General features: G+C 36.1%; 1 protein-coding gene across 1 annotated transcript in view; it reads left to right on the top strand.

The window, feature by feature from the left end:
- The window catches only part of LOC112399504 (bifunctional heparan sulfate N-deacetylase/N-sulfotransferase 3), a 136081-nt gene that overhangs the window by 65278 nt on the left and 54978 nt on the right, over positions 1-15825 (top strand). Inside the window, exons 4-5 of the mRNA XM_024744706.1 lie at positions 1535-1720; positions 6306-6434. Coding sequence (XP_024600474.1) covers positions 1535-1720; positions 6306-6434 — 315 coding nt within the window. The remainder of the gene's footprint in view (positions 1-1534; positions 1721-6305; positions 6435-15825) is intronic.

The raw sequence follows: 15825 nt of genomic DNA, 5'->3' as shown, positions 1-15825 counted from the left end.
CCTCATGGCAACAGTGTGGCATCTCCCCTTTCCAGCATCCTCAACTACAACTGTCTGAGATGAGTTTTGAATGATGAACAGTTTACAAGATAAGAGGAAAGGGACATTCCAGTTGGGTGGACAATATGTACAGTGTACAGCAAAGACATGAAAGAAATCATCAGAAACTGGGGTGGGGAGGATGAATGCTGACAGGAGATCGGCTATGTTAGGTTGGTTGTGAGCCTTTTATGCCGTACTGAAGGGGTCTGACAGATACTTAGGTAATGACAAATGATTGGCAACCCTTGTTCCTTCTGCGTTCAAGTGCTCATACACTTCCTTCACCTCCTGTTATTCAGGTTGAAAAACAAAGCTAGCCATGCCTTTTCCACTTCTCCCATATCCATATTTCTACAATTCAGTGCGTTTAGCAGCTTCATACTACGGTTCTTTGTATGTGAAATTGCACTTTGGCATGAAGACCAGCGATGACCAAGTCAGAGGAAGTCTATTTGGGTAGAACTTTTGAAGAATACACAGCAGTTGAAAAATACAGATAGAACAGTAAAATATTATTCAGGAGAAAAAATACATGTCTACTACTGACACCATGAGTGTTCTTTTAATAAAAGACATCTCATCTTTTATGCTAAAGAGACTTTATCAGGGATAATGGACCATCTCCAATGAAGAAGAATAATCACAATTACACAAAGCTTTCCCAAGTCCCCTCCAAAACAGTCTAGTTGTCACGTAGATTTATTTTCAGAATTTCCAGACTTGGTCAGGACCAAGTGAACAGAGGAAGCAGTGAGAGAGAGACAGAGAGAGTAATTTTGAAATGACTTTTTAAAACTGGACTCATTTTATATACTAAAGCTGGATTTCAAATCAACTAAATTTCCAGATTGTTTGGCTCATTCAGTACCTTCTCCTTTCACTATAACCAGGGCTTTGGCTTCAAAGAAAATTGTTCTATAAAATTTTACCACATTTTCTAATCAAAAGTGTGTGCTTCTAACGAGGCAGGGAACGTCGTCTATTACCGGGCCCTCTTGCTGAGGGAACAACAGAAACGTGGCAAACTTGGTAGAAACTGGGCTATAGACAAAATAAAATCCTGTTAGCAAGTCTAGTGAACGCAGAATGTGTTCTGCCCCTTAAGAAATGCTGGTTTTATTTTGTGGGGAGTGCTGAGTGTTGTCTGTCGCGAGTGTTTGTCGTTTAACTTACTGAGATCGTGAAGATAGGTGAGTCACAGGTGACTGTGACAGGAGGCACTGAATGCAGGCTCTTTCACATTATTCATTAAAAGCGCTAGTCCTGTCCCATCACCTCTTAAACACACATGTATCATCATCAAAACTGGTGGAGTGGCTATCAGGCCTCATGAAGTCTGGGAGTCTTAATGTTTATCACTTTAAATTTTGCCATACAATTAAGTAATGATGGAGTGGAACAAACGTATTTATAGTACATTTGAAAATCCTGGGATAAAAATAGGATCCAGATAAATCTTCCCACATGCTAACTAACATTTGCTTGGCCTTAGGAGCATGGCATTCCTACTGACATGGGCTACGCGGTGGCCCCTCACCATTCGGGCGTCTACCCTGTACACGTTCAGCTGTACGAGGCCTGGAAGAAGGTTTGGAATATTAGAATCACCAGCACTGAAGAATACCCACACCTGAAACCAGCTAGACACCGGAAGGGCTTCATCCACAAAAACATCATGGTGAGCTTCCTCTGGTATGCGTAGGGTGGACCTCATTCTGCCAGACTTAATTCCTCATTTGAAGAAAGAACAAAAGAGAAGAACTAAATATTAAAAGCGTAACAGAAGGAAAAGCTCCACGCAGCAGGAAACATATTTTTCATACCCAAGCAAAGGACGTTTTCATCAAAGTCACTTCTTTTCAATTCTTCAAATAAAACTTTAAAATGTTTCTTACTGACACTGTTGCTATTAAGCAGGCACTGACATTAAAATACTAAGGAAACATTACATCTAACTTGCAGATAATTTACAGAAGCCATCATTGCTTCAAAAAGTTATTTAGCATGTAAAACTGACACCATCTCTCTCTATATAAAAACCATGTCACTCTTGCCAGGCTGTGTCCTCTTTATCATATCAGACTAAAAAAAACTATTTACAACAAAAAGCCACATGTCCTGCATAATCATTAACAGATCGTCATATAGAGTACAAATGAGAGATGATGTTAATGAAGTCATTTCTATCCATTGTCGAATTCTCTCCAAAGCTTCTCTATTTTGTTTTGTGTTTTTACACTGGTGACAAATGTATACGGTCAAGATATATTATTACCTAATACTTTGTGAGACCTCTCAAAGTAAGTAATTAAATCCTAATTTTTTCCGAAATCAGAAAATCTAAAGAGCACTGGTGAAGTTAGGAGTAGGCCTCCTGATTTAGACACACACTGGGAAGGAACACCACGCAGAACACTATGTGGTCAGGTACCATAACACTGTCAAACTGTGTTTGAGCAGATGTCTACCTTCTAGAATTAGGTGTAACTGACTTCTTTTCAGACAGTTTTCCTATGTCGGCAAAAATTACAGATTGGATAATGACATTTGTATTACTACAGATAGGATAATGAACTTGGATCAACTTCCACCTTAACTTTTCCCTCAATAAAAACTGTTGTAAATGCTATATGGGGACATAATGGCCACATTTTATCCCACCTGCCATTCCTCCTTACTGAAAATGAACTCACTGTGCCTCCAGCTGCCAGTCTTTTGACTTGGGTTATATTATAATTTAAAAGTATGCCAGTACTCTCCTGTCATGTTTAAATCATATGCAGTCTTAGAATAATAAACTTAAGTCTCCAAGGACTTTATTCAATGGTGTTCTCTTTTGTTTCTGTTTCTCTCTGTAGTACCAGAAAACTTGCTTGGATATGTCCCATGACATATGTTCATCTTTGTTTCTCCTGAAAACATATTTTACCTGTATTATAAATGCATGAATCTGGCAGGTATTAGAGGCTCTAACAGATTTCCTGTTTTGAGGGAACTGTCCCTGAGGTTCCACTTATGCAGCAATCCGTGGAAACTCTGTTTGCTTTGTGGACCCTTGTATGAGAATTTCCTAGTGGGAAATGTTCCAAGTTGATGTGTAGAGAGGACAGGGCTTGAAGTCATACTAATAGAGTTGTAAGTGGAGACCAGAATAGCCAATATGCCCTCCTAGGGAGAGACTGCAAAGAAAAAAGAGCAGGGAACTGAGGAACAAACGTTCCTTAGATCACACCCATACCCTGTTGTATGAATGAGGGAAACTGGGTTTTGATGATCTACTCACAAATCAGACTTACAAGGCCTTAAATGAAACTTATTATCTTCCCTTCAAACTAGCTATTGGTCCTGCTGTCTCTAATTCAGTTCTGCAATTTGAACATCACACTGACCCCCCATTTCCAATCAGTCTCTACATTCTGTCAATAATTCCTTCATAATATTTTTAAATTTCACTTCCTTTCCCACAGCCTAATTCACTACCTTGACTTTCATTTGTAAACCATGGTGCTGGTTTCTACTTCGTTTATTTACAGCTTCTATCCACCACTCACTTCAGTCCATACCATGGAAAGTGCCAACCTTTTAACCCTAAAATGCTGCCTCATCTTGCCTTCCTAACCTGATTCTTTCCAGTTGTTTCCATACGCCTTAACTTGCTCTTCAGGGACCTGAAAACAATTTAAACTGTCTACCTTTCCATCTCTTGTTGTCCCGTAGCTAACACAGACTCACTCCAGACAAAAAGGTCTGCAGCAATATCACTGTGTCTATGCCTTTGTCATTCTTTCCACCTTGAAAGACCACTTTCTGATCACTCTCTACCTATTCCTATTCCCTTTATTCCTCAGTATCAAGTTCCATATCTTATATAATTTAATGTAAAGCACCTTGGTATATATATAGCAGCTCAATACCTAGGTCAGGCCTACACTGATCTTATTCTCCTCTGAATTCCTATAACACATCCTCTTGCATAACTCCATTAGGAACATAAAAGCTAGATTCAAGCCTTATGTACAGGATATTGGCTTTAGGTCCACTGGCCGAGATTCCTATGACTATGGCTTTCATAACCATCTCCTAGTTATTGTCAGGAGCTATAAGGTTTCCAGGGGCTCATCAACATCTCAAAGTTTGAATTTGATAGCATTACACTCCCAGAAACAGTTCTAGAGAGCAGTTCACAGCAGAATGCCTAAAACCTCTCTTATTCCTTCTCTAACACAAGAGAGCCATTTCAAGGAACATGTTCAGTGTCCTGTGGCATTGGATTTAGGGAGCAAGGCAATGCGATATGACCCTCTTACACTCTGATGATCTCCTCAGCCTCCTTTGGTGGTCCACTGACCATCCTAGGGCTCATGGTGACTCTCATCCTCTCAGCAAGTGTGATCCTCCCCAGAGTTGCAGGGTAAAGCCTGACACTTCCTCTTCCCTCTGTTCAAACTCAAATAATTTGAGAAATAAATGAAATTCAAATTTCTTTTCACTTCTCTCTCCCTTTTGCATAGAATCAGCTAGGCAATCAAATCCCAAAGTTGGCTCTGTATGTTGCCATAGTTTTTCAAGCAAGATATTCAAACTGAATCCTAAAAGCGATTCAGAATCATGCATGTTAAAATGTAAAACTAACCTGGCGTTTAATTACATGTAGGCATTTCATTATTTAGCTTTGGGGTACTTCTCTTTATCCCAATATACCTTAAATCCTTCAAGAATATAAAGGCTATATATCTTTGTGTTCTCCCACCTGGACTTGCAAAGAATCTTGAATAAATATTTGTTAAATAAATAACTGCTATGTAAAATTCAATTTCCAGGAAATTACATGTTCGTGAATTGTTAGCGGATATATTTGCTTCAGTTAGAATACCTCTGCACTTAGTTCTTTTTTGTTGTTGATTTTGTGCATAACATTATGAGAATGCATAATGCTTTGAAACATAAACATCATCAGAGCTAATACTCTGCAATTAAACTGAAGTTCTTGGAATGATTTCATCAAGATAAAATAGCTTCTAAGGATATAACTTTCACCGGTTTGCCAAAATAAATAGGATAGATACAGTTTTGATTTACACTGAATATGTAGTTTATTGATTGAGCTGGGAATTATGTTTTCTAAGAAAACTTTCCAAGGACTAGATTGAAATGTATTAAATACATATTCAGTATATTTCTAGGAGGTTGCAAAGCATGGGGATTCCTGTACAGGTAATATTTTGAAAGCACTTACTCAATCAATTGTGCTTTAAGAATCAAGACAAAAGAAAAATGACGATCCGTGTGCTTAGGACAATAAACAGAAGACCTGCCTGTGTAAGATTCTATAAAACTTGGATCCCTCCAAAGTATACTAATTCATTTTCTGCTACTTCAAGGGTGTAATGACAAATGCAGGTCATAAAGAAGTCATTATATAAAATGTAGCTAAAGTTTGTGCCATCTTGCACAGCTTTTTTTCACCCCTTCTTTTATAATTGTACTGATATTTCAAAAAGAATTTGAAAAAAAATCCTTATCACAAATATGTATAACTGAAGTAAATAATGGCTTTTATATACAAAGGATGAAAAGAAGACTTTTTACTGAGTGACCTTTTTATCATTTTGTTTCTGAAACTTTATAAAAATTACTAACCAAATGCATCATCTCTTTCTTACTTTTGGAACTGGCAGGCTTCAGACTTAGAATTCAGGGCAATTACTACAACCTACAGTAGTCCTTTCAGAGTAGAACAGGAACTATGATTTGTGTCTCAAATATTTGTTCTAATTTAACATGTCATTTCCCAAGAATCACATTAAGTTAATAATTGACTTCATTTTCTAATGCATGTGTAGAATTTGATAGAAGTATTATCCTTAAAACTTTTGCCTACTAGAATTACAATGTAGCACAGGCAAGTCCAGTATTTTTAAAGTCTAATTTTTACTTTTTGTTTGTTTGTTTTATTTCTTAAGATGCTGGAACATACTAGACTTCATAACACAAGTAATGACTTGGAGATTTAAAATAGATAAGTGGCTAAAATAATTCAAAGTCTATCTTAGTTTTAACATATTTCATCCACTCTCTTCAGTATTCCTGCTGTAGTGATGTCATCCCCACTTTCCCACATTGTGAAGAACTTTGGGTGTGTTAGTTAAGAGTTGAATAATGACACCAGCTTGTACATTATTTTCCATGAGGGAAAAAGCTAAGTTTCAACATATTAATTGGTTGAAAGGAAATTTTTCCTTACCTGTTCATTCTTCCTTCAGGTTCTTCCAAGACAAACCTGTGGGCTTTTCACTCACACAATTTTCTATAAAGAATATCCAGGAGGTCCTAAAGAGCTGGACAAGAGTATCCAAGGAGGTGAACTTTTCTTCACTGTGGTCCTCAACCCAGTAAGTACTTTGAGTTATTCTCCAAATAAATAATGAAAAATGACAGGGCAAATGACAAAGAGGCCAGGGTTTTGGTAGTTATCACAATCAAGATGAAGTTTCAGTTCTAAAATGGTAGTTAAAAACTAAATGGGAAAAAAAAAAAAAACTAAATGGAAGCACATCTAGTAATGGGGGTAAACTAATTCTACAAGTAGTAATGGCATGAGGAACTTACGGAAGAGTCAAGGAAGTGCTCTAGCAAACCCTCCTCTGCGTTGGAAAGTGATCAAAATTTAGAGATTCTTGCTTTTATGCAGAGTAAGATTTGTCACCTATAAAACTCTCCAATTCCCAATGGGACCAGTTTTCCATTTAGGTGACTATTCTATTTTTTTCTTATTTAAAATAAAAGTAGAAGCAAAATGGGAGAGGAATTAGATAAGCAAATAGGGTCACTGTTGGAACATTCACATTAGATCTTATCTTGCTGCATCTCAGGCCAGGGCAGAGCAGCCTGTTTTATTGGGCTACTGTTCTTCCTCCTTTACTTCTTAATACTAGGGTGCCAGCTCCCAAATGAACCATTTGTACGGATTTCTGCTTGAGGCCAGTGTTACAAAGTTGCATAGAAAACGAACTAACTGAAGTAAGGTGTATAAGGAAAAGAAGGGATTTTTATTTCCCTTCTGAAGGTCACTGACATAAAAAGTAAAGCTGTATTTATTTATAGTAAATTTGTCCCTGATGTTAGCAATATTCAAGATGGAAAAAAATGTATTTTTCCAAATGTGAAAAAAATTCTATCAGCATAAAAGTTAGATAAGAGAGGGATAAAGAGAATAAAATTTGAAAGACCCCTCTCTTGACATTAATTTTACAGGTCTTGCAAGTAAAATTTCAGATATTTTTCATTATCTACTGGTATTCAATAGCTATCTATTTCTCAGCTCCTAGAAAATGAGATAGAAGTAAGAGTAACTCATCTTTGGGCAAAATCAAGATGTCTCTCCAAAACTCACCATAGTTTGAAGTTAATAAACTTCTTCATACCCCCCAAAAATATAAAGAATTCTGAGTTATATATCAGAAATAATCTGGTTCTTCTAACTTTTCTATTCTTAACAAATGGAAGTATCTTTGGAATCATCTCATATGGTTTTGTTCTCTTTTTTTATCAATTCAGCCACTAATACACAGGCAAAAGAATTAAACTAATGCCTAATGATGAACTGAAAATTCAGTTAAAATATTCTTAATATGGTAACATTTTCATCAATAATTTTAAGATTCTTTAATCTATAATCTATAAAATTCTGATGTTTTATATTTCCTTTCATCATAGAGCAACTGTGAACAAGTAATCATCTATTTGATTTTTTTAACCAATAGTTGCTTTGGCACTTAAGAAATTCCTGGTGGTATTGTAATTTCAAAACTTTCTAAACCAAATTAGTTTTATTTACCATGGAAGAAATTCAAAATAAGGTCATTCATGTTCAGTAGATTTACAATAAATATTATATTTTTTACTAATTAAACACCAAAGTATTTTCTTAATTGAAAAAAATCTTGTGGTAAAGCTTATGTTATTCTTGGATACTGATTTGGACTAAACTAACTGAACAAACTCTTTAAACATTTAGTAAACCTTGCTACTTTTCAGGCCTTTATCAATAACATTTGGCAATTTTGTTTGTCTTGCTGAGGAGATCCACAGGGAATAAAGGGGAGAAAAAACTTCACGAACTTGTTCTTTTCTGATTCAGAAAACTTTCAGTAGACAGTTACTTTCAGATAAATGCTGGTATTCAAAATAAATGACAGGTCTTGTTAGACACCATAAGACATGCAAGGAATCCAAATTAACTTCATCTGGCATGTGAACTATGATTTTTGGAAACAACTGTCGTTCCCTAGAGATTTGTGGTTAAGAAGCCCACTTCTAGACTCAGCCCAAGTCTTACCCAAGGAAAGATTTCTATCATTAGCTAGTGATGTTTGCTTTGCAGAACAGAGTGAGGAGTATTGGTCTGTTTCCTATGAATTCTCCATCCCAAAATTAAATGTTTAGATAAAGTTTGTATTAAAATTAAGAAAGGTCCAGGTGCAGTTAGGCATACTAGTAATTTGGCAGATGACACTCTTTTTAGGCCAGAATGAGAATGAGAAACGCTTGATGGAATCAAAGTAGATATTAGCTGCAAGAAAGAAGAATTTTAATTATAGTGGATTTGAAAGATAGCCATTGTGAGCTTTAGTAATACTCCAGGCCTCGATCAGAAGTATCATTTTCTGAGAATGCTGAATGAGTTTGCTGTTTACTTCAAAAAGGTAGATGTGCATTAGAAATATACATATGGCTTTTAAATATATTCAAATATATTTGAATGAGTTGAAAATGAAAATATAAGCAGGATTTTATTTAATGCGCTTCTAAATTTTCTTCCTATATGTCAACATAATATCAAGGTATTCCAATAACTTTTACCAGTATTGTGGTGAGAGGTGGTTACAGTGAAGTACCTCTCAGAGTTAAACTAGAATAAATCACAGCAAAGATAAGTATGTTCCTTAAACAGAGTAACTCTCTGGCCTAAAATGTTCTACTGTTACCAAAGTATTTTTCACTGCTAAAGAAAAAAGTGTCAACCTTGGAAATTTAATACAAAGAGCTTCAAAGACAATGTTAGCACTGCATAAGGGAGAGAAAACCTTGGCCTTTTCCAAATGAGTATTTCCAGTGTCACAGGCCACACACCTCGGATGTGGGTTGGATGCAGAGACTTTATTAGATGCTGAGGTTCAGGTGCACTTGAGAGGTGGGCCCATCAGGCTGTCTGAGCCTGGGACCACTAAGAATTCAATTCTTCTAATTCCCTTTCTGATTCTAAACTCAACCAGCAACTTCCTGAATATAGTTTGCTTTTCTATATAAATCCTACTATAGGAAAAGAATATGTCCATCATAAGAACTTGTACTCACTAGAACAGTAATTTGTAGCACAATTTTATAAATCTTTCAGTTGGTGAATACTTCCCACTTAACCTGATAACCAGGAGAGGACCCTCCAATTGTATATATTTTAATATTTCAGTTCCTCTATAATGTATAATTCTCCATTTTAAACTAATGGATGAAATTCTGTTTCTATTTATCAGTTTCAATTGTCTTTGCTAATTTGATTCTGCCCCCCAGAAATGGACACTGTCTGTCAGTGTACTGAATCAGGTGTTGGAGCCCATCGGGCTAAGTAACAGGCCCTGAAGTGTTTGTTGATTAATTCAGGAAGATAATGAATTACCTTATGGACCTACCAGGGGAGAGAGCCACTAGAACTGCCCCAGAGTCACTGTTAGCTATAGACACACAAGCACAAAATTTCTACACAAACATGTAATACACCCACACACAATATTCTTGATCAATTCATAATGCTCCAAGTACCCTTGTATATACTTTAAAAAATAGTGAGAAAGAGTCTACTTACTTTACATACCTACATAAAATAATACATAGGTGGGTACTAAGAACTAAAACTTATGAAGATGACAAAAAAATATTAATTCACAGTGACTGCACCTGCCCTCAATAAACAGAACCCTATAAATTTATGACATATATACTTATACAAAAAAAAAAACCAAACCACTACTAAAGAGTATATTGTCCATTTTAAAGTGAGTTTCCAGTTCTACCTATCTTAGGTAAATGTGATAATACTTAAGTAGTGTGACAAATGGAATAGTTCTGAATTAGACATGATTGTTCCTCTTTTGGGAGCCATATTATATTCTGTTGCTCTGAAAAAGGATGTCCCCTTCCTTCTCCAGTGTTCTTATTTCTAATTACAAAATGTCTGAGTCTTTGCTTACGCTTTTGTTCAATAAACAGACTCTAGGTATTGAGTCCCTAACAGCCGATATCTGTGTCTCCCTCCAACATGCTTGATAATAAAGTCAGTGCTTACTCTACTTATTAATCCAGAACAGTTGTGGATTGCCACAAGATTCATGCTCTTACCACACTTGTTTGGAATTCAAGTGGAGCAAATCCCTGACAGCATAGCAATATTATACTTCCTTCATCAAACTGTTAAACATCCCATACAAACAGTAGCTAATCCCGTTATGCCCATGTTTCATTAAACGCTTTTTGTCTCTATTGTTTCTCAATTTGATATAGCATCTATCCACCATACCCTCCATACCCTCCTACCCAAATCCCTGAAAGCTAAATCTAAATTGTATTTCTCTAATTACAATTACACATGGTGAGTAGAATGACTATTTCAAACTGGGTAACACATGAGTGAATTACAATGAAAGTAAAACAACAGAATTCATACAAGATACCGTGTATAAATAGAAATTAACCCACACTGAAATTTTTTTTAAAACTATAATTTACATGTATATGGCTTATGTGTGCTTATCCATAGAATTCATCTAAAAGAAAACAGCTTTTTTTCCTAATGGGAAATTTTATGTTTCTTTCTTTTCTTAGTTACTAATCCTGGAAAACATTGTGATAACAGAAAACTCTTTATTGAAAAATAAATGCTAATAATAACAACAACTTTGGATAGTAGAAAAATAATTCCTGAACATGTCTAATAATGAGTATTACCTGGGACAATTGATTTTAAAAAGTCCAGACTTAATGCATCAGAACCTGCAGGGGACAGTTTGGGGACCTGCATACTTATCATGAGCTTTAGGTGATTCTTATGATCAGGCAAATTTGGGAAATGCTGCAGAGAAAGAAAATGGAGAAATAATTTTGGTAATCGAAGATTACCAAAAACTGCTATAGGAATTGTGGACCTATGGTCAAGGTATCAGAATTGAAAATGAGTCCAAGTCAGCAGTAAGATTTTTTTAAAAACAAATGAGAATGAATGTTTTTTCTTAATGACCAGAGAACTCTAGCTTGAACTGGAGTTTAAAATAGAGGTAACTCCTGTTTATCCTTTAAGGATAGCTTAAGGGTCACTTTCCTCAGGAAACATTCTCTGCTCTGGTTTAGAAGTACCTTCTTGTGTTCCCATAGCATCCTCTGCCGACTCTTCCTAAGTACCTACTATCTTGCATCGTGACTGTGGGTTTGCGGTTAGGCTCTTTGCTTCTTGTGGCAGAAAATGTGTCTTTCATCTCCAAAATCATCCCAGTGCCTAAACATGATGCCTTATACCTAGTTTTTATTTAACACATATTAAGGAAGAGAAACTGACTTTTCTAATGGCCTGATACCAAAAACAAACACAATAAATCTGAAAGGAAAGGACATCTGGGTCCTGGTAAGATAATTCTTGAATCAAAAGCATAAGTAAAACCTGTATCATGAGTTAGATGGGGCTGAATTATGTACCGTTGTGTACTGCTCTTCACATATGTAGTTGTCTCTTCTGTATAAAGATTTGTTTTCATTGAGTTCCTCTGGCTGTAAGAACTAGAGACCCACTCAAGTTACCTCAAATAATGGAAGTGTGGGACTCCAGAATGCTGAGTCCAAGGCAGTTTCAGGGTCCATAAAAATGAGAATTACTGATCTTGATCTTGCCTTAGTGCTTTAATACAACACAACAGGTGCTTTTCATGTGTCTGAGTGTCTCGTTTTTCTACTTCTGACTATATATTACATGTCTGCCTCAAAAGTGCTGCTTGCTTTATGGCTTCTGTGCCCTCATTAATTAATTTTACACATGACCCAATGTGACTGCATCAAATGTTTTCCATATAACATTCAGCTTCAATTCTAACTTGCTAATTATCTCATCCTCTTGTGGTGTCGCAGATCAAATTCCCAAGCAAGGGAATCTATTTGTCCCAGCTTACTTTTTTGAGTCAGCCAATATCAGTCCTGGCCTGCTGTGAACTGAGTGCTCCTGGCTATGGGCACCCCACAACTACCTCCAATCTCCATTCTACACTATGACTGGGCAATGGGCTGCCTAAGGGCTATCCTTTCAGCAAAAGCTTGGAAGAGGCAGGTACTATGACTGCTGTCTAGCCTGAATCTGAATCCTGTGGGACTAGTCAGTATGTCTCAGCCAATTCCAGAGATTTGGGAGTAAGCTAAACCTTTTTGGAGAAGGCCTAAAGATTAATTTTGAAGCTTATAAAGTCTAAGTGAGTAGTTCTGTTAGATATAGGACCAATTAATTTCATTCATCATTTTACTGTCTATCTTGCTTCTAGAATGCAAGTTCCAAGACAGCATGTACGTCTTGTGTTTTATTTACTCTATATCTTCAAACTAAGAAGAGTTCCTGGCATGTCGCAGGTGCTAACAAAATATTTCATAAGTAGATGAATGAAGTTAAATGTCCAACAACAGGGGTGGGAATATTAAAAGAGCAAATTATGTTCCCCCCATAGTGGAATACATTCAGCCATTAAAAAACACATTGTATAATAATTTTTGATGACATGGGAAACAGTCATGATATATTCAGTGAAAAAGTATGTTATTAGAAAATTAGATGCAAGCATGGAAATAAACTAGAAGGAATTCAGCTGAATGTTAGCAATGGTTGCCCTAGATAACAGGATTAAAGATGATTTTCTTTGTCACGTTTGTCTGATTTTTATAATATGTCTACATTGAATGTCTATTACTCTTAAAACCAGCGCACACACACACACACACACACACACACACACACACACACAAAATGCTACATTAAAAACAACAATAATAAAGAATTATCTAACACTAACAGTGAAGGACGTAAAAGCAAGTATTTATTTAGTGATATATCAGGGGTAGAATTAGTATTTACTCAGTTCCAGTTCCCTATCTGTCTCGTATATCACCTAACACCTACCTCACTGCATGGTTATTTGTGTACATATACATCATTTCTCCTATATGAGGGGGCATTCTTGCAGAATTATCTCTGTGTGTTTCATTTTTGTGCTTCCCATGGTGTCTAGATCAATGTTCTAAATCTAATAAATGGTCACTAAATGTTTTTTAAATGACTGACTAAATGTAAGAAGTTATGTTTTAGGGGCATCACTTGACTTATGGCCTATCCAAATGTGAATAATAACAAGCCTGGTTTTAACAAAACTACATTCTGGCAGATTCTCTGCTTTCAAGAGAGTGAAATTCAGGATCCAGGAAATTTTTAAGTGGCCCTAAACGTTTGGCAGGTTTTTACAAGTGATGATGAATTAGCCTGACATGGGACAATGGACAATTAAAGCTGGAAAGAACCACAAAATTCATCTACTCAGTCACCTAATTTTAGGCTCAAGGTCACTCCTGTATTTTTCTGTTGAGAACCCAGCCTTCCTGACTCTGAGTTTGGTGCTTCTACCACTACAACATGCTGCTTCTGCACTCCTGGGTAAATTGGCCTTAACGTGATGCACGTGACCTGTTAATGTGACTCAGTTACCTGGTACCAGGAAAATGTGCAAATGGTTTAAAATTTCTGGCTATTATTTAGAAAAACTAACCCATCTCCATATTGAATAAAAAACAAAAAATAAGTGCTTTTGAAAAAAAGCTATAATAAGCAGTTATAGCTAAGGGAAAATGTCAAATGTACTTTTAAAGAGCTATGAATAATAAGCTATGTATTTTTTATCTTAAAACAATAAATCTTATTGATGTTACTTATATATTGATAAGGCTTTTAAATTTTTTTTTGTTTTTTTAATTTATTTTTTATTAGACTTTTAAACTTGTAAAGCCAAAACACGTTATTTCATTTATTTCCTACTTTCCGTATCAGCCCTATTTTTCTATCAATGTTCTTCATGATTAACTATGGTTTTATATAATTACTTGCCACTGTGAGATTAAGAATATTATAAGAAAGCATGATTGTCTTGATTCTACAGTTAAGAAAAATAGGAGTATGGTAAACTCTCAAGCCATTGAGATAGATATATTTAAGAAATTTAAGAAAATAGATATTAAGTTAAAGAAATGAATATTATTTTTGTTTAATCCTTTCATATTTCACATAACTTATAGGATAAACAAACAAACAAAAAATCCTTCACTTGGAAAAAAAAAATTAAGTCTGGCTCCTACCCACCTTTATGGTCTCTTTTTTCAATAATCTCATATATGCACCTTTCAATCCACCCACACCAAAGAATTTGTAGTTCCCTAAACAGGACCTGTTATCTTGTTCTGTGCCTTAGAGTGCTACTGCCTCAGGCTGGAATGCCTTCCAGCAAATCTGAGCTCAAACGTCATCTTTTTACAGAAGACCTCCCCCAACTCTTCAGTTTCTCCTGTGTTCTCATAGCACCCAGGCATAACCATAACATAACTTGCCCCCAGTACTATAATCGGTTATCTTTCTCATCCAGTAGTTTGTGCATTCCTTGATAGAAAGCATCATGTCTTATTTATTTTGTAATCAAGATATATGCAAAATTTTAGCGCATAGTAGGCTCTCAATAAATGAGAGTGCATTAACTTGCCATGCATGTTTGAAGGAAACACTTCCTTTGACGGAAAATCTATTTGCCTTGGAAATACTTATTCACAGAATCACTTGACTCAAGAGTTTTCATTATTGTGCTTTCATTTCTCCCAACATGGCATCCAGGGAGATCCTTTTGAAAGTCATTAAATTTATGAAAAGATGGTCAGTTTCACTCATAGGAAGAAAAATCAAGGTTAAACATATTGAGATACCATTTCTTATCCATCATATTGCCAAAAATTCAAAAGATTGGTAAAATATTCTGTTAACAAGGCTGTGGGAAAACAGATATTCTCATACATCCTAGTGGATATGCAACCCCTACTGAGGGAATGCAAAATGGTACAGCCGCTATGGAAAACAGTATGGAGTTTCCTCAAAAATTAAAAATAAGACTACCATATGATCCACCAACCGTACTTCTGGATATCTGTCCGAAAGAATTGAAAACAGGATCTCAGAGAGATATTTGCCCTCCTATGTTTGTTGCAGCATTATTCTCAATGGCCAAGAGGTAGAAACAACTTAGCTGTCCATTGACAGATGAATGACTAAAGAAAATATGGTACATATGTACAGTAGAATATTATTCAGCCTTAAAAAGGAAGGAAATCCTGTCATATGCTACAACATGAATGAAACTTGAAGACATTATATGCTAAGTGAAATAGGCCAGTCACAAAAGAACAATACTATATGATTCCACTTGTTTGAGGTGTCTAAAGTGGTCACACTCATAGAAACAAAGTAAAATGATGGTTGCCAGGGCCTAGAGGGAGGGGAAAATGGGGAGTTGCTATTCAGTGGGTACAGAGTTCCAGCCATGCAAGATGAAAAAGCTCTAGACATGTACAGCATACTGTACTACTGTACATTTAAAAATTTTGCTGAGGGGCTTCCCTGGTGGCGCAGTGGTTGAGAGTCCGCCTGCCGATGCAGGGGACACAGGTTCGTGC

Source organism: Neophocaena asiaeorientalis, unplaced genomic scaffold, assembly GCF_003031525.2.
Source record: "Neophocaena asiaeorientalis asiaeorientalis breed wild unplaced genomic scaffold, Neophocaena_asiaeorientalis_V1.1 scaffold309, whole genome shotgun sequence".
NCBI lineage: Eukaryota > Metazoa > Chordata > Mammalia > Artiodactyla > Phocoenidae > Neophocaena > Neophocaena asiaeorientalis.
This window is presented reverse-complemented; position numbering and strand designations above follow the sequence as displayed.